Source organism: Miscanthus floridulus, chromosome 10 (assembly GCF_019320115.1).
Source record: "Miscanthus floridulus cultivar M001 chromosome 10, ASM1932011v1, whole genome shotgun sequence".
NCBI lineage: Eukaryota > Viridiplantae > Streptophyta > Magnoliopsida > Poales > Poaceae > Miscanthus > Miscanthus floridulus.
Genome location: NC_089589.1, coordinates 115,802,865 through 115,827,934, shown reverse-complemented (window position 1 = coordinate 115,827,934; position 25,070 = coordinate 115,802,865). Strand labels below are relative to the sequence as shown.

General features: G+C 44.6%; 1 protein-coding gene across 1 annotated transcript; it reads right to left on the bottom strand.

The window, feature by feature from the left end:
• Positions 1 to 495: 495 nt before the first annotated feature.
• On the bottom strand, positions 496 to 1,161 carry LOC136489361 (actin cytoskeleton-regulatory complex protein PAN1-like). The gene has a single exon (XM_066486022.1). It carries the CDS (start codon positions 1,159 to 1,161, stop codon positions 496 to 498), a length of 666 nt encoding a protein of 221 aa, XP_066342119.1.
• Between the last annotated feature and the right edge of the window lie 23,909 nt (positions 1,162 to 25,070).

The window sequence follows — 25,070 nt, the reverse complement described above, 5'->3', positions numbered from 1 at the left end:
CCATGTCCCTCAGACGCTGTTTGAAGCGATCTATTCAAAGAAGAACAAACAAGCACAAGACCATAAGGTGAGAAAAGCAAATCTCACAATACATACACCAACTGCCAGAGACCACCTCCGACGTCTCCAAGAACCCCAAGATAGCACTCTTCCCAACCTGAGATAGAAGTGTCGGAGGAGCATGCGTAAAAAAAACAACAACAACAACAACTCAGGTCAGAGGGCCGATCAGAAATAGACAATAACAACAGGCCAAAAGACAAGTAAGATAAAAACACTCTATACTCACTCGGACCCGGCGCCATCAGCCCCGGACCAAACCTGACGCTGGCAGCAGCCGCTCGCTCCTCCGGGGTGAGGAGTCCAGCCATGACATCACCTACAAAGCAACAAGTACACGGTATTAGCACTTGGTACAATACATAAACAAATAAACCGAGCAAGACAGTAAACACAAAAATATGCGTCAAAAAACTTACTCATAAAAAGCCTAGGCTAGGCCGCCTGCCGAGCCCCCTGGGCAGACGTCCCCGCCATATCATGCGGCGAAGGCCCAAAGGGCCGGCTCTCCTCAGCCAGAGGCCTAGCGGGCGGAGGGCTCGAAGAAGACTGAGCCGCCGGGGCCTGCTCAGCAAGCACGGCCTCTGGCTGCCCGACGTTGGCCGCTGGTGCGGGTGAAGGCGCAACAACGGCGGGAGACAAAGGAGCGTGCTGCAAGATGGCCTCCGTGCCCTCTTCAGAACTTGAATACAGCCCGCCAAAAATGTCGGGCATAGGATCGGCGACGCTAGCCTCCGGCTGTTCGGCGACACTCGTAGCACCGTGCAAGGTGCGCGCCAGAGCAGCACTGGCCTCCGCACGCCCAGCACCGCTCACAGCGCCGCTCACAGGGCACACCGGAGCTCCAGGAGAGCTGCGATCCTCGCCGCTCGTGACCCGCACGTGCACTGACGGGACGGAGGAGCTCTGAACGTCTTCACTGCCGGTGGAGGCAACGCCCGCACTACCGACCGAAGACGCGGCCGGCGCGATCACCAGAGCACCGCTCTTCTTCTTCTTTTTCACAAGCGCCCGAGCAACGGAGGCGCCCTTCCTCTTCTTGGACTCGGCCTCCGCCGTAACATTCTTCGCAAAGGCCTTCTTCTTCTTCTTGTCAATCATCGCCAGGACCTCGGCGGGAACCTCGCGCTCCCGTTAGACGATCTTGAGCTCCTCAAAAACTCGATTAAGCCACGGCATGATGCCTGCCACGGCTCTCCAAGACGTGTACTCACGCTCGGAAATTTTGCCAACCAACCCAACGGTGGCCTCCTCGACGTCGGCAATGAAGCTGTCCTCCGTCACCCCCTCCCCTAAAGACCGGCCAAAGCGGGGGAAAGGAATCCCAGCCTCCGGCCCAAAAACGGGAACCTTCACTTTTTCCAGCTGAAAGGCTGGGTTGTCTTTGCCCAGGGGCTAGTAGTTGGAGGCCATAATCTCCTCCACCAGGTCACAGCCCCCGGAGTAGCGGCACGCAGCCGCAAAGGCCAGGTCGCAAGCCTCCCTCGCCGGAGACATCTCCTCTGGCGGATCCACGCGCGTATGCGGCGCCATCTCCTCCATTCTTGAAGTCAATGGATACCCTGCGACCTTCGCACCATCCTCGGTAGAGCCGCGGACCCCGTAGGTCTTCACGTAGAACCACTGCTCAAGCCAGCCGCGGTCCCACTTGCCCTTCTGGCAAAAAGAAATCTCCAGGCGGTCTACGCCTTGGTTCCTCTTCGACATAAAGGTGCAACTACCATATTGGTAGGTCACCTCAACCTCCTTGCCCTCCTGCATCTCCTTCTTCTTCTTTGGCTGCTTCTGTAGCTCGTAGTAAGCGCTGAAGGTGTCCACATCCGGCTCAGCGCCATAAGAAACACACGCCCAACAGAATTTGCTGAGCGTGAGGAAGGCAGTAGGAGTCAGATGATGGAGCTAGACATTGAAGGTCTCCAACACCCGATGGAGGAAGGGGATGTAAGGAAGGCGGAGGCCGCAGGTGAAGAAGTCCCGAAACACCACTGCATATCCTTCCTCCGGTTCCGGAACAGTCTGGCCAGGCAGAGGGATTTTTACCCTCAAAGAAGGAAAAAACAATTCCTTCAACATCTCCGTGACCGCCTCTTCAGTAATGGAGGAGGGGCCAAAATCCCATGACTTTATCGCCATGTCTCTGGAATCCACAGAGGTCAGGTCTCCGACGGACGCGGAGACACTCCCCAAATCCTCCACTAGCTTTTCAAATTCCAACGCGGAGGAGGAGGCAAGCATGCACTCCTCAAAGCACGCACTCCAGCCGGCGGCCCTAACACCGAGAAGTGGCGATAGGGTCCGAAGAAGGCGGGCCGGCGAGTATGGACGGAGGCGGAAAAGAAAGCCACCGTGGCGGCAGACCAGGCGAAAGACGCAAGCGGAAAGACGGAACGCGCGAAGGCAGCTCAGGCGAAAGCGAAGAGAGCAGAGAGTGATTTCTCAGAGGCAAGGAACGCGAATGAGCAGTGCGGGGGGGGGACCCCGCCACCAACCCCACCCTTATATAGGCCGTGGGCGGGCGGTTCGGCTACCGCCGTACAACGGTCATCTCCGGAGAATTCGCCTGCCACCCAATGGTCATCTCCGGAGAATTCACCTGTCGCCCAACGGTCATCTCCGAAGAAGTCGCAAGGTATACAACGGAAAGCAATACGGCGTAAACGGCCACAACGTAAGACAACGGCTAGTTTTGCAGCCTAACGGCTACTATGACAAGACCAGCAGCCGCGCCTGAGCGGGCCAGGGGGGAACCTACGGGGATCGGTCGGAGATGTGACTACGCGCAGTCTCTGCCCCCGCGGACGTCCTTGCTTAGGGCATTTTGAGCTCACGACATGCTCGGGCGGACCGTCGTCTCAAAAGGGGGGAACTGTTGTAACGCGGCCTCCGAGAGTGGCGGAGACCTACGCTGCCAGTAGTTCACAGAGACGTCTCTGACCGACTACCTAGGCAAAGGCCCAGCTACCACGCCTCCAGACCTAGAAAGATAGCGGTTTCTTAGACTGCTTGCAGGACGCTGCCGGTGACCCAGGCGTAGCCTCCGCCCGGTTAGCTCGTAGGCGTCTCTGGGCGAAGGGGGAGGAGGCCTCCCCGCTGGTAAGGCTAATCAAGTGCCAACATTACCTACGTGTGTGTGCAGGTAACCAGAGGAAGGCGCTCGTGGACGGCGCGGGCGCGCCGGCTCGGCCTCCGCTCGTAGGGGCAGAGACCCAAGCAGGAGGACGACAATACTGGGCATCGGGGGTCTGCGGCCCCGGTGTCCCAGGGGCGGAGACCGACGGCGGAGGCCCAAAGGCCCTTCGCCGCGGAGACCGACGGCGGAGGCCTAAAGGCCCTTCGCCGAATCCTGAGGCCTGATGGGGCGGAGACCTACGGCGGAGGCCCAAAGGCACATCGCCGAATCCTGAGGCCTGATGGGCCGGCTGATCGCGCAGGCCCAGTACTTGAAGGCGGCATGACAAGATTACCCCCGAGAGGAAAGGCGAGTAGTGGAATATTCCGAGAATGTACTGTAGCAGTTGAAGGGTACTATTGTAAACTCTGTAAAAGTGGTAGTTGAGCCCTATAAATAGGGAACACTTGTAACAGCACGGGAGGTGGGTGAATGAATTAATGAAACCCTAACTTTACGTGCTATTTCCCTACACGCCCGCTTGTAGTGTCTATTTCCCGAGCCTCCGCCTGAGGGCGGCACTTGGCGGGCGGAGGCCTCTACCTCCGCCACATTGTCTGAGACCGCCAGTCTCAACAACGTCAACATTATAACTCTGACACGATCTACAAGTTTGTAGTTGAAAATGTTTTGGTTTGCAACTATTGAGAGTTGTAAACTATTATTTTAAGTGCGCATATTTTGTAATTTAAACTTTAAAACATGGTCTACACCAAAGTTTAGTTCCTAATACAATCTACAACTCTATAGTCAAAAAGTTTTTGATTTGAAGTCGTTGAGAGTCCAGGATAGCATGTGCATGGCGTACTGAGTTGAAATTCACAATGACTGGCCCTCCATTTCAGTTCTGTTGATACTCGTGGACTTGATAATTTGTACTTCCTTTGTCCTAAATTATAAGTTATATATTGTTTTTTGCATAATATTTTCTATATATTTAGATATAAATTATATCTAAATACATAGAAAAACTATGTATCTAAAAGGAATAAAATAATTGACAATTTAAAATGGATGGGGTGTATATTGCAATGGACGCAGATCAAGTACTGGAGACTGAGCTTAACTTTTATTTAGTTAACCTTCCAAACAAATTGATGGACAACTGGATCGCATGTTGTTTATACTCTAATCAGTAAACATCTGTGCCATGTGGTCACCGACAATGCGAGAATCCAGCACTATGGATCCGTTAGAAAAGCATATGCATGGCCTGGTGTGTTGAAATTCACAATGGTGGCTGTCCATTTCAGCTCCCTGCAAAATTACAAGTTATTTTGTTTTTCTATTATATAATATTTGCTATATATTTAGATATGCACTAGTATGTCGAAATACAGAAAAAAAATTATGTATCTAAATTTTTTTAAAATTTTACAATTTAAAACGATGGAGTATATATTGTTGTGGACGAAGATCTAGCGCTGGAGACTGAGCTTAACTTTTATTTAGTTCACGGTCCAACCAAAATGATAATGGACAACTGGATCGCAAGGTTGCGTTCCGACTTCCGAGATCATAGCAAATTGATTAGTGGACGTGGATCTGACCAATCACATAAGCCCTCCCCTGAATGATCCACGAGGAACGGCTGCTACTCACTACGCCAGATTTGGACATTATTGTCGGCATCTTCACTGTTGGATTTGTGAGAACCGACAGTGATGTACCTTTACTGTCGGTTATGAGCTTGAAAATGAAAAAATGATTGGGACTGGGCTAAAACTGACAGTGAAGCAGCACATCACTACCGGTTTGTGGCTTGAACCGGCAGTGTTTTGGTGGCCACTCATCACTGCCGGTTTAAGCCATGAGCCCACAGTGATTGGGCTCTATCACTGTCGGTTCTAGCCAAGAACCGACGGTGATAAGCCTACAACACAAAAAGGCTACAGCCGTCCTCTCCTGCCTCATCTCTTCCATCCCGAGAACAGAGGCGCGTGTTTGGGCCCTTCCCTCCATTGTTGCGGCTGCTCTTCACCATGAAGCTAGCGCTTGGATTTTGAATAATGGCTTGATCTTTTTGTTTTAAGGTTAGTAACAAACATCCACTCCTTTGATTTTGTTGCTTAATTAGCTTCGTTTTGATGGCTACATTGCTTGATTCTCATTCTAGTTCTTTCTCCATTCAAGAGAGCACTTTTCCAATTGAATATTAGTGCAAAGCTCAAATTGTGGTGAATCCATCATTCAAACGGTTGGTGTCTATAAACACATTTAAATTCCTAGCTAATTATTCCATGGTGGTCAAGATCATCATTGTTAGTATGTGATGCTATAATTAGTTCTTAGAAATAGAGTAGAATAGTTGTTCTTCAATATTGTGCAATAATTGTTTTTTTACTACTATTTTCAATTTGCAGTGCCGGGGCTACCAATTTCAATTTTTCAATAATTAGTGTACAATAGTGTTTTCCAAAAATGGTACTTTCGAGCTACAATTGTTGTTCATAAAGCTCGATTTCTTATTAATTCTTTGTAATTACTATCTCAGTATTTTTTTGTACAGAGATGGATCAAGAGTGGATGCATCTGTCCTGAAAGGACAAGCAGTACATGTATAGCGTCAGCCAGTTTATCACCGATGCCAAAGCCGATGCGGGGAATGGGAACCCTGTCTTCTGCCCATGCAAAGATTGCAAGAATGAAAGGAACTTTCGTCAAATTGAGTCTATACGATCGCACTTGATTACCAGGGGTTCATGCCAAACTATACGATATGGACTATGCATGGCGAGGTTGGTGTGAATGTTCTGCAGGAAAACGATGATGATGTGGACATGCCTGACGTAGCCATCCACGATGCTGACGAGGAACCCGGTGTCAACACGAAACCTATGGCCACAGTTAATAATGTGTTTAGGAACACGCTAGCTGACGACACCGAGGATAACGATGACATTTCTCAGCTGCTACATAATGTAGGGACGAGATGTCTTAGTGAAAGACAGCTGAGAAAGCTAGAGAAAATGAGACAAGATGGCAAAACACCATTGTATAGGGATTGTCCAATGAGCAAACTAGAAGCTGACATCATGCTGTTAGAGTTCAAATTGACAAACGGATTGAGCGATAAAGGCTTCGATCAGTTGTTAGGTATAATAAGGAAAATGCTCCCAGAAAAAAACGAGTTGCTAGAAAAGACATACTTGACCAAGCAAATGATCTGCCCCATCAGCCTCGAGGTTGAAAAAATACACGCGTGTTCCAATGATTGCATATTGTACGGTGTAGAAAAATACAAAGACTTGGACAAGTGTCCCAAGTGTGAAGCTCCACAGTACAAGGAATGGCCGTCAGATGAGGGTACCAAGACCAGAGGAGGTCCCGTAAAGGTTGTTTGGTATTTCCCTATAGCTCCCCGGGTGCATAGGCTGTTTGCATGTGCAAAGTCAGCACAGCTGTTGCGCTGGCATGGCGAAGAGCGTAAGAAAGATACAATGATGAGGCACCCCGCCGATAGACATGACAGGAGGACTATCAATACTATGTTCTATAAGGACATTGGTGGAGAGGTAAGGCACCTTTGGTTTGCTTTGAGCATAGATGGGATGAATCCCTTGGACCAGGTTAGAAGCAACCATAGCACCTGGCCAGTGACGCTCTGTATATACAACCTTCCACCTTGGATCTGTATAAAGCGGTCGTACATCCAGATGCCACTACTGATCCAAGGGCCAAGACAACCTGGGAATGACATCGATGTGTTTCTGGAACCAGTGATCAATGAAATAGTGGAGATGTTTGAAAATGGTGTGCCGGATGTTTGGGACGAGTACAAAAAGGAACACGTCACGATCAAGGGAGTACTTATCGCTACCATCACCGACCTGCCAGGTCGAGGTTCGTTGTTCGGAGAGAAGACAAAAGGCTATACTGGATGTGTCGAGTGCTTGGACGACACCGATGCGGTAAATCTACCAAATAACTCAAAGATAGTTTATATCGGACACCGTAGGTTCCTACCTAAGGATCACCCTTACCGCAGGAACAGAAAAGATTTCAACGGTACTATTGAGAAACGCTTAACTCCAAAATATCGAGACGGGCCTGCGATACTTCGAGAACTCAACAAACTGGAGGTTGTCCTTAGAAAGGGGGACAATGCAGTAGCAGTGCCTGATGGGAGCATTTGGAACAAAAAAATCGGTTTTTCTAGAAACTACCATACTGGCCATTTCTGAGTGTACGCCACTGTCTTGATCCCATGCACATCACTAAAAACGTGTGCGCTAACACTCTTAACACCTTGATGGACACTGGAGGGACATTGAAGGATTCACTAGCCACACGCCTGGACATGAACACTTGGGAATCAGGAAGGAGCTGCATCCTGTGGAGCTAGAGAATGGCCAGTTTGAACTTCCGGTTGCATCATGGACATTGAAGAAGGAAGAAAAGCGTGCGCTTATTTCTTTCTTCAATGAACTCAAAGTCCTGATGGGCTACTGTGCGAACCCAAAGAGGCTAGTGAACATGAGAGAACTCAAGTTCAACTATGCCCCTATGAAGGCCCATGACTGTCATGTCATTATGACTCAGCTGCTCCCTGTTGCCCTGCATAGTATCCTCCCCCCAAAGGTCCACGCCCCAATCATAAAGCTTTGCTCGTTCTTCAACGCGGTCTCAAAAAAGGTCATTGATGTGTCCACGCTAGAGCAGCTACAGCGCGACATAGCCAAAACTCTCGTTAGGCTTGAGATGCATTTCTCGCCGACTTACTTTGATATCTCATTACATCTGCTCATTCATCTTGTTGACCAAATTAGAGCCCTTGGCCCAATGTACCTGCATCAGATGATCCCTTTCGAAAGATTGATGAAAGTTTTCAGGAGGTATGTTAGGAACGGATTCAGGCCAAAAGGGGTCATGGTTGAAGGATGGTCAACGGAGGAGGCCATTGAGTTCTGCACAAATTATCTGGACATCAAAAGGGTCGGAGTTCCAGAATCTCATCACGAGGTAAGACTACGTGGCAAAGGAACGATTGGGTTGAAATCTGTTACAGTAGACGACCCTGTTTCTTTTAGACAGGCACAGTTCGCTGTTCTCCAGCAAGTCGAGGGTGTGATGCCATACATTGACGAGCACAGGCAATCGCTGCAAACTCTGTATCCGAGCAGGTCACAGGCTTGGCTAGATAAAAAACATAAGGAGGAATTTGTCAACTGGTTGTGACGTCGCTTGCTTGGAATAAAGTTGGGTAATCAACTGGATGCCTTAGCCAAGGGACCTTCGAGTATATATCTTAAGTACCAAGGGTATGAGATCAATAGATTCACATTTTACACAAAGAAGCAAGATGGAAAGAGCACATACCAAAATTGTGGTGTTCATTTTGATGCTCATGACGAAAATGGCAATGTGCATGCGACATACTATGGTTTCATAGAGGAGATCTGGGAGCTAGCCTATGGTCCATTGAAGGTAGCTCTTTTTCGCTGCCAGTGGGTCTGGCTCGAGGAAATCAACACTGACAGTGAAGGGTTCACTACCGTTGATCTCACTAAGACCGCATACAGAGACGACCCCTTCGTCCTTGCAAGAGATGTTATGCAAGTCTTCTATGCAAGGGACAACAAGACAAAAGGAAGGCTAAAAGTAGTCCTAGAAGGAAAAAGGAAGATTGTCGGTGTCGATGGAGTGACGGACGAAGAAGACTACAGGGGCCATCAGGAAATGCCACCATTCGGGGCGAACGTACCCCTACCTATCCTTCAAGAGGGTGACGAACCTGCTTACGTATGACTTGATCACAATGAGGCCCTCATTGTTGATGCACATAAAGATAGTTAGATTATTGTTAACTATTTAATCATTATGCACATAACCGTGAAGGATGTTTGATCCTAATGAAACTCTCATCTCCTCTCTCCTCCTCGTTAATACTCTGCCGACTCAACAAATATGCTGACGTATCATAGCAATTAATGAGAATGAAAGTTATTTAAAACTACCATTGAGACTGACCTTATTACTATTCAAACACTCGATTAGACACCGGACGTAACATTTTTAAACTTTACTCTCTGAATTTAAACACCAGCTAAATATAAATATATATGTCTAGACTTCCGATAGAAGGACATTGGGGCGACCATTCTCTTCTGAGCTACTACTAGTAGTGAGGGATCCATAGCTCCTCGGCGCCACCGGTCCCCAACCAGTTTGTAGTCTCTGCTCGCAATACTCGAAGGAGCCCAGCCCACTGTAGGCATTGAGCAAAGGTGTAGTAGCTCCAACCTTCATTGATCATTGATGTATGTGCTCCTAGAGAAGTAAATGGGAATGCCTGTGGCTTGTGTGTTGACTGTTGACTGATCCATTTTCTTGATGCGCCTACTGTTCCCGTCTCCAGATCAGGCCGAGATGAAGAGGAATGCTAAGAAGGCCACGGAGAAAGAAGGTGCACAGAGAAAATTCATTTAATAATTTATAAAATTGAAACAAAAATTTTTGGCCGCCTGGGACTCGAACACGGGTCTCGGGGGCTAAGTTGAGGTGTCTTAACCGTTGAGCTTTAGAAGGAGTTAGAAAGAAAATGAAAAGTTATCATACTTAACACCTAACTGCTACATTTTCAAAAAAAAATTGCAACACCGCATCACTGCCGGTTTGGGGAATGAACCGGCAGTGATGTACCCTCATCACTGTCGGTTTATAATGAGAACCGGCAGTGATGAGCTATTTCCCGAATTAATTAAATAATTTATAAAATTGAACAAAAAAAATTTGGGTAGCCTAGGACTCAAACACGGGTCTTGGGGGCTAGGTTGAGGGGTCTTAACCGTTGAACCAGTCAGAGGAGTTCGAAAGAAAATGAAAAGCTGTCCTACTTAACACCTAACTGCTACATTTTTCAAAAAAAAACTGCTACACCAAATCACTGCCAGTTTTGGTTTTAATACCGGCAGTGATAGCTTCTATCACTGTTGATTGCTCAAACTAACACAGAAGGCTCCATTCACTATCGGTTTTTAAACTAAAACCAATAGTGATGTGTAGATGCTCCTCACATGCCAATAGTGCTTCCACTGACCACAACAGTTGGAACACTGCTCCCACCTACCCCGACAACTTTAGTTCAGAAATAAAAATATACCACGACTGCTAGCCCCTATAAAATGGCCCTTGGCCAGGAGCTAGCCTCTCCATGCATGTTGGTTTCAGCTAGGTCTTATCAGCCATGATACAATGTTTTCCTCTCACAACAAACCACAGATATCGTTATGCGTCGTAGTCCACCAAAATGGTGCACACAATAGGTACTAGAAGAATGCTACTGAAGATAGAGCAACGCCGAAGATTGGAGATGCCACGAGGTTCACAGAGCCATCCGCTGCGGTGCGCATCTGGAAAAAGGCCATGTACAGACAAGGCGGATTCATCGATGCCACCTTATCATCTCCAACCGGTATAGCTCATAGACCACCTCGGTGCTGCTGTTTGACCCTAGTTGTGGTGCTAGAAGAATGCTACTGAGGTGGTTACATTATAATGTGTTGATACACATTGATTGTAACATTGACCTGTACGTAAATAGGTCTTTGTTATCGTATATGGAATTTTAGTGTAAGGTCTTTGTTATCGTATATGTAATTTATTTCTAATATTTTTATTATTTTTTGATGTATTTCATTGCTATCTAAATAAATATATCGTTGTTGTTAAAACTTTCCCACTGTACTATCTAAATAAATATATCCTTTACATATATGCACCTTCACTGTCGGTTCTACTTACAAACCGGCAGTGATATTTACTTTCAATGTCAGTTCTACTTAAAAACCGACAGTGATGTCCATGCCCCCCTATATTAAACAAACCGCCGGCCACATACATCGATCCCACCCACCCACGAACTCTCACAGTCTCATTTATCATGTTTCACTCTCACTTCTCTAGAAATCCACTCTCTCTCTCTACGTGATTTGGTCATGGCTCCTGCATTTTTCAATGGTATTGATATGTTGTCTTCTTCAATATTCTATCTATATTCATTTGATCTATATTTATATTCATGTTTCTTTGCATTCTACATTTATATATATATTCTTATTCCTTGCATTCGATCTATATTTAATTATGTTGCCACATTTTACTTGGAAGAATTTTTTGTGCATATATTTTATGTTCATATTTTTTGGTATTTTATCGATCAGGTGGTATGAACAACGGACCTCCCCCACCACAAGAACCAGGTTTCCACCCTGGCGATGAGCCACTCGCTCCTAATGTGGCCGTTCTACGGTTCCCTGTTCTAGCTATTGTATGAAATATTTTCCAACATCTTTTGTTTTTTTATGCTAACAAATAAGTGTAATTAGTTTAATATTATTGTTGCATACATATATGTCGCAGACTATATCACCAATAGATCGGCTACGAACAGCACTTAGCTGGTTCTTTATCTCGGACATCGTCGAGAACACGTCATCTAATGTAAGTGGTCGGCTATGGACATGTGAACTCAGTTTTTCCATCCCTTTGAGGGGTGCAAATCATTGGAACCATATCCATGAGACGGGAAGACAGAGCTCGGACATGATAAGCGCCCAATTTAGTGCCATGCACATCAGTTTAGAGGCACTTTGATGTGTTTGTTATGATGTGCCTAATTTCTCACACTTCAAGGCACTTGCTTTGAATGCTGGTGATATCCCCGTCCCGCAAGCAAGCGAATGGTTTGCGAGCTACAACTGTGCGGATGTGGTAAAATGGTCACTTATACCTGAGTTGTGGTTATTTATTGTTTATTATTGTTATAACATTCTCTATTTTTTTCTTTTTCTCCGCATGCAGATCGCACTCCAGGACCTTACCTATGCTGCATATGGCTTGTGGGCCGTTCTAGACCAAGCTACGGAGCAACTCGGGTACGATTAGGGCTTCTGCAATGGTAACCTTGGCCAGCTCACTGTAGAAGGACGCCACTACTACATAAGGATTACTAACAGGGGCAGTGGTCATTCAGTAGGTTACATCTATGGCCGACCATTCTTTCGATATTATGAGGCACGAGAGAGTGCACTCATACGGGCATTGGACTTCATCGATACAAACGGATACATAATCCGTGACATCAATTACCATATTGGCTACAGAGGCATGTTAGTGTGCGTGGCCCGATCGAACCCGATAGTGATTCCGATAGTAATTAATGTTTATTAGGTTGTTTTCAAGGTCATAGTTTAATTGGGTTCTAATTTTAATTTGTATGGCTTTGTGTGTTTAATTATTGTCATGCATGTAATTCGTGTAACATTTGTTGGCAACTAGAAATATACGTTCCGATGTCGTATTCGTCTCAAACTTTTTCTTAGGCTTGCACGTGCCACGTGTGAAGGAAACACCAAGTTTGGGATTTTTCGGAGATGGTTTGCTACTTTCTGAGGTTTAATTGAATTTCCGCGCGACGACACCGTTTAATTATAGGTTGAACTGAGTCTACCCACGAAAAGATCCGAAATGGTGCCAAACTTTTACACATGCTCTAATGTGCCCTAGGGATAAGAATTTCATGGAGGTGGATGACAAAATCTGTTGGGTCCAAGATGAAATTCACCCTCTTTTGTCTCATTCAGCACAGAGAAAAATATAATAAAAAAAAATGATCAGAAAAAACCTCAGATCCTATGTAGGGTCTTAATTTGGGTGTACATGCTTGCCAAAAAAAATTCAAGCCATTTCGACATAGGCGGAGTATATATGCTTCATAGAGGTATATGTGCCTTTTCATCGAAACATGACTATACACATAGGTTATCAAGGTTTCTGTGGTTCATAGGCATTCCGGTATCATATTTGTCTCAAACTTTTTCTTAGGCTTGCACGTGCCACGTGTGAAGCAAACACCAAGTTTGGGATTTTTCGGAGATGGTTTGCTACTTTCTAAGTTTTAATTGAATTTCCTCGTGACGACACCGTTTAATTATAGGTTGAACTGAGTCTACACATGAAAAGATCCAGAATGGTGCCAAACTTTTACACAGGCTCTAATGTGCCCTAGGGATAAGAATTTTGTGGAGGTGGATGACAAAATCTATTGGGTCCAAGATAAAATTCACCCTCTTTTGTCTCATTCGGCATAGAGAAAAATATAATAAATAAAAAAATTATCAGAAAAACCTCAGATCCTGTGTGGGGTCTTAATTTGGATGTACAAGCTTGCCAAAAAAATGTCAAGCCATTTCGACATAGAAATACATATGCTTCTATTTATTCAGTATGTAAAAAACATAGTACAATGCTACATTTTTTAAAAAAAAAAACTGCTACACAACATCACTGTCGGTTTTGGGAATAAACCGACACTGATGTACCCTCGTCACTGTCGGTTTATAATGAGAATCGGCAGTGATGAGCTATTTCCCGAATTAATTAAATAATTTATAAAATTAAACAAAAAAATATGGCCCGCTTGGGACTCGAACACGGGTCTCGGGGGCTACGTTGAGGGGTGTTAACCGTTGAGCCAGACGGAGGAGTTCGAAAAAAATGAAAAGTTATCCTTCTTAACACCTAACTGCTACATTTTTTGAAAAAAAAACTGCTACACCACATCACTGCCGGTTTGGGGCTTGAACCAGTAGTGATGTACCCTCATCACTGTCGGTTTATAATGAGAACCGACAGTGATGAGCTATTTCCTGAACTAATTAAATAATTTATAAAAAACAAAAAAATTTGGGCCGCCTGGGACTCGAACACGGGTCTCGGGGGCTTGGTTGAAGGGTCTTAACCGTTGAGACAGTCGGAGGAGTTCGAAAGAAAATGAAAAGTTATCCTACTTAACACCTAACTGCTAAACCACATCACTACCGGTTTGGGAATGACCCGGCCGTGATGTACACCCATCACTGTCGATTTGGGGAGTGACCCGGTAGTGATGTACCCCATCACTGTCGGTTTCGACTTAGAACCGGCAGTGATGAGATACTAGTATAAAAGAGGCACAGGTTGAAATTATCCAAATTCATTTCAACCCCGCGCCAACCCCTCCCCCCCATCCCCTGCGCCGCTGGAGCACCACCCCGCACCGGAGCACCACCCCATGCCATCCACCGCCCCACGTCGGAGCTCCGCCCCACGCCGTCCACCGCCCCAAGCCGGAGCACTGCGCCGTCCGTGCCCTCGTTCGTTGTCCACGACGCCGGCCGTGCCCCTCCTCCTTCCTGGTGAGTGCGTTCAGGAGCACTCCCACCACCGAGGCCTTCAGGAGCGCGCGGACAGCTGCTTTCCCTCCCCCATGGTGAGTGCATGGCTCACTGCTCGCTGTGTGTTTGATGAAATGCCCCACGGTGTTAGTGCCTCATGGTAGCGCTTCTCCCTCCTGGTTCCTACCTTCCACCACCTATGGCTAGTAACATTGCTGATTTTTTTGTATCACCCACATCACAAGTATAATCATGGTCATCTCAACTCCATCTTCTGTGAGTATTAGTGGTCTCCTTAGACCACGTAGGTTCGGATGCCAAGTAAAGGAAAAAAGCAGGGACCTCGGTGGCTTCGTGGATTGCTAGATAGAGTAGCTTGCAGAAGAAGTCAGCGCCTCACCTGACAAATCGTAGAAACACATATGGAGCTATATGTTGTGGCTTCGCATGCATTTTCTCGAGAGCATGGGATGAGTAAAGTGACCGAGTCACAAGATGGCATAACATGGAGTGGTTGGGGCAAGAAGAAAGTGACAAATATACATTGTGTTAGGAAAAATTAGTTCTAATACATCCACTCCTATGTGTATTATAGTTTTTTAAGACAGTTGATAGTGTATGCGCACATTGATGATGCTGTTAGGGTATGTTTGTTTGTTCAGGCAAGAATCCTAGGCATCCGATTTTTAAATGTCTAGAACGAAAAATAAAGAACTACCTTGTGACTTCGGAGAGCATTTGCTAGTTTTTTATGAGCTTTCTAGCATCCTTACTAAGATAGTCTTTTCTAGCAGATTTTAGATGATTACTGATAATGATGTATTGTGTGATCTTGATACAATCACTGTAGCTACGTATTTGATGTTCAAGTACAAATTTGTGTGCTCTCGCCTCTCTGACAATCAGGAGAAGAAATGATACATTTCAATGGCACAGACATGCACCAGCATCCCAAAAATACATCTAGTTGATTTTTTAATTTCCTGGAAGATGTGGTTTTCTATTATTTGTTCATCAACCCTTTTACAACAAAAGCCCCATTGACATACCTACAAATATTGTTCATTAGAGCAGTGGTATCCATAGCCTCATGTTTCATGTAGATTTTGATATAACAGTGTGTGGATCACCAATGCATCAATGAGAGGTTTTTTTAGATACTAATGGCAATGTAAAACATGACATAGATAGGTGACACCTGAATAAGTGGATTTTATTAAGATATGACTATATAAGTCAATTTCAGCTTCCTCAAAAATTCATAAACCAATCGGTATAATATGACTATTGGGAGCAATGAAGAATTTGGTTACTCATCTTGCACATGAGCAATACTGACAATGTATTGCCAAACAATGTTCTTACTCTTAAGCTTCCCCAGTTCAGTGAGTTACTATTACCACTTACCACATGCCTAATTTACTTAAATGTATAGGCAACCATGGCATGGTATGTAGTGCATGTTGGTCACATGCCTGGGATTTATCGAACCTAGGAAGATTGCTATGCTCAAGTCAATCGCTACCCTGATAATTTGCACAAAAAGTACAACACAGAGCTGAAGCTTTGAGGGCCTACTATAGTCATCTGGCCTACTATGGTCTAATGAATACAAACCATGGTCATCCGCTGGCACTGGAGATTGAAGAGAAGCCAGCCGCCGAAGATGTGAAGATTAGGAGAATTGCTACTTGGTCTTAGAAAGATGTCATGCTTTTATTTATGGCTATGGTCATTGCTTTTCTTATTTGAAAGTTGATGTAGGCTTAGTTTCGTAGAACAGTAGGTGGACTTTATTGTATGTGGTCAATCAAACAATGAATTTGTTCTAGGTGAGCATATGCTATTATTTGACTTTGTTGTATGTGGACTTATTATTAGACTTTGCATTAAACATATTATATATATATATATATATATATATATATGTGTGTGTGTATATATATATGAACATATGCTATTAGTAGCTGTCCGCAGCCAAAACTAACCACGATCGTGTCACAGCCATGACTCATCGTCGCCTGTTACCCTATCGCCGAAGAACAGATCGGCAACAAGAAGCGGCTGATATCGCTGGGACGGGAGAGCCGCATGATCCGACAAACGGTGACGGTGTCAATCAGGATGGTGAGAACGAGCAGCCATGGACCTCGTCCGGCCTGCTCGATCTGGGTCAAAATGACCAAGATGGTCAGGTAACTTTGGTATCATGTGACTATGTAGCCACACACGCTAATCAATTGAGAGAGTCATAGCTTACTTGGTGTCTCTAGCAGGAGCCTCCACTGGCCGAGAAGCCAGAGGGTTCGGGTAGCAGGAAGGCCAGATCCAAGCGAGGCGTGTCAAAGATTCCTGTTGGTAGGAATGCACACTAGCACATTACTGAGTTCGATGAATTCGAGGATCCACTCTCACCGCCTATAGCTTTGACCAAATACAAGACTATCCTCGGGTTACTTGCTAGGGACTTCATCCCGATTAGGTACAGGAAGTGGATTGGGAAAGATGATGACTCATGGAGGGTTCCCAAAAGTGAGAAGGATTACATATGGGATGTCAAGATCCCAGAGTATTTCACTTTCCCAACGGAGTATGACAGGGAGTTAGTCAAGAAAAAAGCAAAACAAATCATGGGAACATGCTTCAAGAATTTCAAGGGGACATTGGACAAGAATTTTGTCCTCCAAAATAAAGAGCCAGATTTCGATGGTGGACAGTTTAGCAAGCAGAAGGACTTCTGGTAGGATTTCAAGGAATACATGTTATCCGAGGAGTACTTAAAACTGAGCGGGAAGAATATGGAGAACTCACAGAAAGCGACGAATCCTCATCATCTCGGCTCTTGTGGCTACGCCAAAAAGATTCCAGAATTTGAAGCAGAACTTTAAAAGATGGATCGCCTTGCTGAGGAAGGCGTTCAGGTTGAGACCGCCGATTGGGAGCCCAGATCGGTAATATACTGTATGGGGTGGAATGTATGGCACGTCGAGGACGGGAGCTTTAGCTCCACAAATCAACCTATGAGCGAACACATCTAGAGCATCTACCAGTTAACTGAGGAGGTGAGGCAAGGGACTCGCACTTCTAATAGGGAAAAAGACGTGCTCACCCAAGCACTCGGAACTAAGGAGCACCCTAGTCGCTCTAGAGGAACTGGTGTTGTTCCTTGGAAACTAGCATTCCCCCAAGAATCTAACACTTACCGAAGCAGCTCGAGGTGTAGAGCAGAACAGGAGGCATAGTATTTGAGGCGACAAAAAGAGATGGAAGACAGAATGGAAGCACCGATTGAGGCGACTGTTGAAGTGCAAGTCGAGCAAATTTTACTATCCAAGGGCTCAGGAGTACCACAAAACCCTACTCCTACTGCCTTTAGCCCACAATTTAGGGGTCGCAGCAGTTGCGGATCGACCCTGCTCGACGAAGAAGAGACGAATGTGCCTCATCTGGTGGACGACATCACTGAACCCGTCAATGTCAAGTTGTACATCCATCAGGAATGGACAAAGGACAAGGTGGCGCATGGCTAGGCCTGGCCTGCAGGAGATGGGACAATTAATGGCCGCCCAATTCCACAGGGGTACACTCGTGTCACCATTGATAGAATACTTTATAAGAAGTATAACAAGATACCCATTGAGTACCCCGTAGCGGAAGATAGGCCAAAACTTGGTCAACACAAGGGCTCACAAGTGACCTAGCGCAAGCGCTTCATTAAGCTTGACCATCAATTGTCCTCTGATGATGAGGACGACTGCGAGTCTTCGCCCACCCGCGATGATCACTCACCAAGTCCCAATAGAGATCACTCCCCTCCTCATCTAGAGCCATCACCCCCGAGAAGACAGAGGTCTCCTTCTATTCCTCCTCGTCTGACTCCATCTTCATCAGCTCCGAGAAAAGAGACTCCTCCTCCTCCATCTTCATCAGCGCCGGGAAAATAGAATTCTCGTCGTCATCCTCCTCCTTCTCCTCCACCTTAGCCCAAAACAAGATCAAGGACATCCTCGCAGTCGTAGAAAAGGTCCTTGGATTCGGTCGCTAATGCTCCCAAAGTGGACCAACAACAAAGAAAAAGGCCATTCAGTGGCAGTGTTACCACCTTGATGAAAGAAAAATTTACAGCACACATCTCGAAGGAAGATTGTGTTAGTTTCTTCAATCTCTGTGCCTCACTGCCTTCGTTTTTGTTGAAGTCCGAATTCGAAAGGCAAACACAGAAGAAATACGCTACAACAAGAGACGAAGAAATACACAATAAAGATTTAAGGAACATACAGAAGTACGTCGAAGACAACCCAGGATTAACCATGGAAGAGGCCGTGAACATCTATTATGATGTACAAGGGATGGGAACACCAGCAATGAAGTATGAAAGGGGCAATCTTTTGGTTTCCCATCATGAGTATAAAAATCTGACAACATATATGCGCCAGTTACATAAATATTACATGGCTCAAGCTATAGAGACGGACGACTTTGGTTTTGAGGTTATTATCCGTTCGCCACATGTTTTCCATTATCCTGAAGAAGAGAAGTTCGATGTCGAGTGGGAGTGCTTGTTCTAGCTATACCAGAAACGCTCTCTTGATGTTCAAATGTTGACGCTGTGGACTATGTAAGTACCCTACACGCACGATATTATAATTAACTACTCTCTCGAAACACAAATTGTTAACTTTTGAGCACTTCTCATGATTTTATGTAGGTGTATAGCAAAATTTTGCATTTTAAAAAGCAAATGGGATTACATAGGCTTCTTGGACCCCTTGCGAGTCAATGAGAGGACATGTCTAGGCCTCCATGGATGTGACGTGGAAGACCTAAAACAGAGATTGATCGCTGTTTTCGACGAATTCACGATGAAGAACAAAACCCACATACTTCTAGCCTACAACTATGAGTATGTGTTCTCGGCTTTTAATTTTATGCTTCTTTTTTCGTTAAGATTATTCGATAATTAGAATTCTATGATTGCAGCAACCATTTCGTCTTTATTTGTGTCAATCTTGCAAAAAATCTGATCGAGGTGTGGGACTCGAAGAAAAAACCATTTCATCATCTGGATGCACCGGTGGCAGTGCTGAATTAGTAAGCGATCCTAATAACATATTATTTTCTAATCACACATACCGTTTTCTAATGTTTCTCCCTTTAATGTTGCTCAGTGTTCAAAATGGAGGGGAAGTATCTATCACAGCCGGCGGGAAACAATGAATGCGGGTTTTATGTAATGTGGGCAATGCTTCGCTACATCAGCGGGAAATTGGAAGAAGCCGATAAGTTGGTGTGTATAATCCCCATTTCATTTATGTCTGTTAATAATTCCACAAAATGATTTACGGTTCCTCTTTGGGTATCATCTTTTTTGAACGACTGCGTAAGAAATATAACCACGAAAGGCTATTAGACATGGAGATCGTCGCACTGCAATCGGAGCTGGCAAAATTCATCTTAGCCGAGGTATTGAAAAAAGATGGAGTATTTTCCATTGCACAATCCGTGAAGTACAAGGACCAGTATGGCCCAGAGCGGCTCGCCAGATTATTGTAAGAAGTCCGAGAAGCATTGCACAATCTATAAAGTCCGAGAATATTTCTTTTTATTTTAATGGATCGAGATCTGGATAAGAACATTTGAATGGTAGCCGTAACATTTGTAATATTTAATATTGTTGGACCTGTCGTCTACGTAGCGTATATAAAGCGAAACCCGATTCCACGAAAAAATATAAATTAAAATCAATTATAAAATAATAAAATGCGAACGTGACATCACTGCCGGTTATCAGAAAACCGGCAGTGTTGTCGTAAACATCATTGTCGGTTATCAACAAAACAGGCAGTGATGGCACTGCCGGCTCGAGCCACAAACCGGCAGCGTTGACTTAGCCATCACTGCCGGTTCTCGTCACAAACCGGTAGTGATTCTTACTATAACACTGCCGGTTGAAACACAAACCGACAGTGTTGTTGGAACTGAACTCTACCGGGTGGTCTTATGAACCGGCAGTGTTGGTGGAAATGAACACTGTCGGTTGTGTAAAGAACCGGCAATGAAGTTGAAGAACACTGCCGGTTTATAGGAACCGACAGTGATAACTTACCATCATCACTGACGGTATGGTTGTGTCCATTCAAAATCCGGCAGTGATGGGGTATTTTGAACCGACAGTGAATTGCTATTCGGACGTAGTGACTGCCGCTAGAGCCACATGGAAGCATGCACTAGGCAGTGGATCACGTGCTGATTAGTGGACGGGGACCCGATCCCGCTCCCTCTCGCCCAATTTAGATGTAGTGTAGGAAAAAAACAAATTACGGAAAGTGGTGAGGCATCAGTTGCTTATAATACTTCAATGGTGGATGTGCATGCAGCAGCATGTGATATGTCCAGCAGGGGTGCCTCTCTTGATATTTGAATCTAGAGGTTGACCAAGCTTATTTCCTAATAATTGTTGTACCTCATCAGTCACATTAATTTTCTTAGTGGTAGTGCCTCGACTCTTGACTATCAAAGCCCAGCCTCATCTGTTTTATATTAGAAAGCAACACAATGATATATAAGGCTTCGTTTGGCATAGCTCAGCTTTACCAATGAAGTCATTTTTTGGGGTTTTACCTTAAATGAGCAGCTTTCTCAGTGAAGCTGAGCTGCTTTGGTCACCCCGTTTAGTAAAACGGCTTCACGTGATAGACCAAAAGAATCAAATCACTATATTGCCCTTTCTTTTTTCTTTTCTCCTTTTTTTCTCAATCTTCCTCACGGCCAATCTCTTTCTTCCTCTTCTGGCTGGCTCGTCCAATGCCTGTTTGCTTGGCGCTCACCCCGATGGCTGAGCGCCCCAGCAGCCACGCCCCCGTGGGCTGCGCCCCGGTGAGCCAAGCCCCCAGCGGCCATGCCCCTGGCGAGCGGCACCCCCGGTGGGCGGCGCCCCGGCGAGCCATGCCCTCGGCGGTCCGCGCTCTCCGTGGCCGCGTCCCGGCGAGCTGCGCTCCCAGAGCCACGTCCTCGGTGGCCGTGCCCCGGCAGGCCACGCCTTGGCACGGCGCCCCTTGTGGGCCACACACATGCGCGCTCTCCTATGTGTGTGCAAAACTTGTCTTTTGTGTATGCTGGGCCCCACATGCATCAGGTGAAGCTGGAATAAGCTACTTTTTTTCAGCTTCATCACGTCTCATCCCTTTCTGAGAGGAGAAAAAATAGCTTGACCCATGAAGCTGTTTTGAAAAAAGGGTGTTTCACAAAAAACAACTCACAATAGCTCATGAGTTGTTGGTGAAGCTGTGCCAAACATGCCCAAAGTATCATATCCATGTTTGATCTTGGCTGCATGTGAGCATTAAATAGTTTGGTGAGAGTCAAATAGTCACCTCATTATGTTAGGTGAAAAAAACTTACATAAAACAAGTTGTTCATGGGTTGTACATGCCCTAATCAGTAACCAGCTATACAATGTGGTCACTGAGAATATGAGAATCCAGCACCTTGGATCCGTTAGAAAAGTATGTGCATGGCGTCCTGTGTGTTGAAATTCACAATGGTTGCTGTCCATTTCTGCTCCCTGCAAATTGTACTCGTGGACTTAATAATTTGTACTTCCTTTATCCTACATTATAAGTTATTTTGGTTTTCCGATATATAATATTTGTTATACATTTAGGCATGCACTATGTCTAAATATATACTCCCTCCGTACAGGAAAATGAAGGCGTTCTGGGACTTCTGCTCGTTTGCGTAAATGATGTCTCCGAGCGCTTGCATGCATGATTTGGGACGGCTTTGCCCCTGCCGCTTCGCACGCCGCATCGCCCGTTTATCGTACAATGCAACGAAAACACACCCACGTGCGTGCAACAGATGAAGGCAAACGCAAAAAACGCTCGGCCAGCGCGCGCCATGCAACCACACAGTGCCATGCAAACGCACACGCGCAACAGACAGAGGCAAGTGCGATCCCGCAACAGACGAAGGCAAACGCAAAAAACACTCGGCCAGCGCGCGCCATGCAACCACAGCCATGCAAACGCACAAGCGCAATAGACAGAGGCAAACACTAAAATCGCGCATGGCAAAAAATTGCGCCTGCGAAGAATCGAACCTGGAACCTAAGTCTCAGGAGTTGCTGCGCTAACCAATCAAGCTGCGTGAGGTTGTTGTCTACGAAGGACCCACAACCGTATTTAATAGGGGTAGACAGTGAAAACTCTACCCTAATTAATTACTCCTTGATATGCTAAATGCTGTCTTAAATGACTTTCTTTACCAGTATGGAGGGAGTACAAAAATTATGTATCTAGAAAAAGTGAAACAGTTTATAAATTAGAACGGATGGAGTATATATTGTTGTGAACGCAGATCTAGCGCTGGAGACTGAGCTTAACTTTTATTTAGTTAACCGTCCAAACAAAATGATGATGGACAACTGGATTGCAAGAGTCTGGTTCCGACAACAAGCTGTCTATGGGTTGTATATACTCAAATCAGTAACCAGCTGTACCGTGTGGTCACCGAGAATATGAGAATCCAGCACTATGGATCCGTTAGAAAAGAATATGCATGGCGTACTGTGTTGAAATTTTACAATGGTAGCTGTCCATTTCAGGGCCCTGCAAAATGTACTCGCATACTTAATAATTTGTACTTCTTTTATCTTAAATTAAAAGTTATTTTGTGTTTGCGATATATAATATTTGCTATATATTTTACATAAAATTCAAATTATAAAAACTTAAAATAAAATTTCATCCACTAAATAATTTTACATAAAAAATAGTCCACTACAAAGTTGTAGAGATCCCATCTAATGCTACCACTTTTTTGTAGATCTTTTCTCCACCCCAGGTCATTTGAAAAATTCAAAACAATTGAATTTCCAAATCAGAAAACTTTAAACAGATTTTTCATGGACAAATGAATTCAAATGAAAAAGTCAACTACAAAATTGTTTATCTTTTGAAGTACTATAAAGTTTGTCTTCATATCCAACCTTACATGCAAAAGTTATGAATTTACTGTGCTCCAACTATTTTTTCTATGAGGGCCACTTTGACAACCGTCTCTGAAAATCTATTTCTAGAGATAGCTAGAATTGCATCCACATCTAGAAATGCCTCAGATTCTAAAAGAGGCTGCAAGCCGAACTGCCTCTAGAAATGCCATTTTTAGGGGCAGTTCAACTTTCCAGCCACCTCTAAAAATATAAACGCTTCTAAAAATCAATTTTTAGAGGTAAGCCATCTCTAAAAATACAACTTTGACTAAACATCTCCTCTTATCCATTGATGTTTAATTGAATTTCCCTGCTCCTATATCAATGTGTGCATTTGGGGTGCTGAGCAAGGGCCTTCTGAGGATGAGTGTCTTCATGTTGACCTCGGTGGGGACAAAGAAGTTTTGTACCGGTGATCTCCGTGGTGCTAGCCACAAGCACATATATGTATGATGTTTGTATTAATCATAAGAGATTGTTCCTAGCTGTGCCCTTCATGTTTCAAATTGAAGAAATGATTGGGTAAGATAAATTAGCATGCAATTAACTGCATAAACACCAAATATGGATGATGATTTAATATATCATATTTGTTGAATTAATGTATGATCTCAGAGTGTCGATCATTTAAGAAATCGGTAATTTAAAATCAACAATCTCTAAACAATTTAAATCTATGTAGGCAGATTCTCATGTGGCCACTGTCGCCAGATTATTGATTTGGACGTGGCGAAAGAGCTTGTAGCCTAGTGGTTCCAAGTGCTTAGTAGCACCTCCAGATCCTGGATTCAAGGATTTTATTGAGCTTTCAAGGTTGAGATCTTCTTCTACCTTACTAACATTACCATGAGAATGGTCATACCCTAGCAGATGGAGTTTTCTTTATCCTATCAATGCATCCAAAATGAAATATGGGATCCATCCAAAATTTTATCAGCCAATTTACGATCTACAGTTTCTACACCGTTTGTGAAACAAGTTTCATAATTTTCTGAGGTAAAACAAATTTTCTATGAATTTTCTAAGATTAAGCCAGATTTTAGAATTTTTAATTGCATAATTTTTCCATGTAACATGTTTGGATAAATTTATGAAAAAAATATTTTTATGATTTTTAGATATTTTCTAAAAAATATTTCTAGCTGATTTACCTCTGAACTTTTTACTTGGTTCGATTTACGGTCCACGTACGTGGCTCAAATCAGCAGAACCGCCATAAAACCACACAATGTGTAAAATTGGACGATCGATAGATGAGAGAGATAAATTTGATTTTTTTCCATAAAAATGATGCAGAAGTGGCCCCAAATTCAAAACGCAAAATGATGCAACAGGGCGTGGCAATTGGCGCTTCGCTGGACCCAAATTCAAAACGACGCGCTAGCCGCCGCCGGCGGTGCCCATGTAAAACCTAAGTAGCACGCAACTATTACGACACCACGGTGCAGTTTCCACGCTACTCAATTTTGATATATTTTGATGAGGAGGAAAATATTGATAGAGACGACGCCACTGCAAGGTGCATGCATGAAAATTATTGTAGTTTACATCAACCGCTAGCGTGCTTATAACCAGTGACAACTAGTCCATCAACCCATGCTGTCGTACGGGCTAGAATTTTAAGAAATATAAGAATTAGTTACTGTATAATACATCTAACTAATCAAAAAATATTTATATAAAATTTTATGTC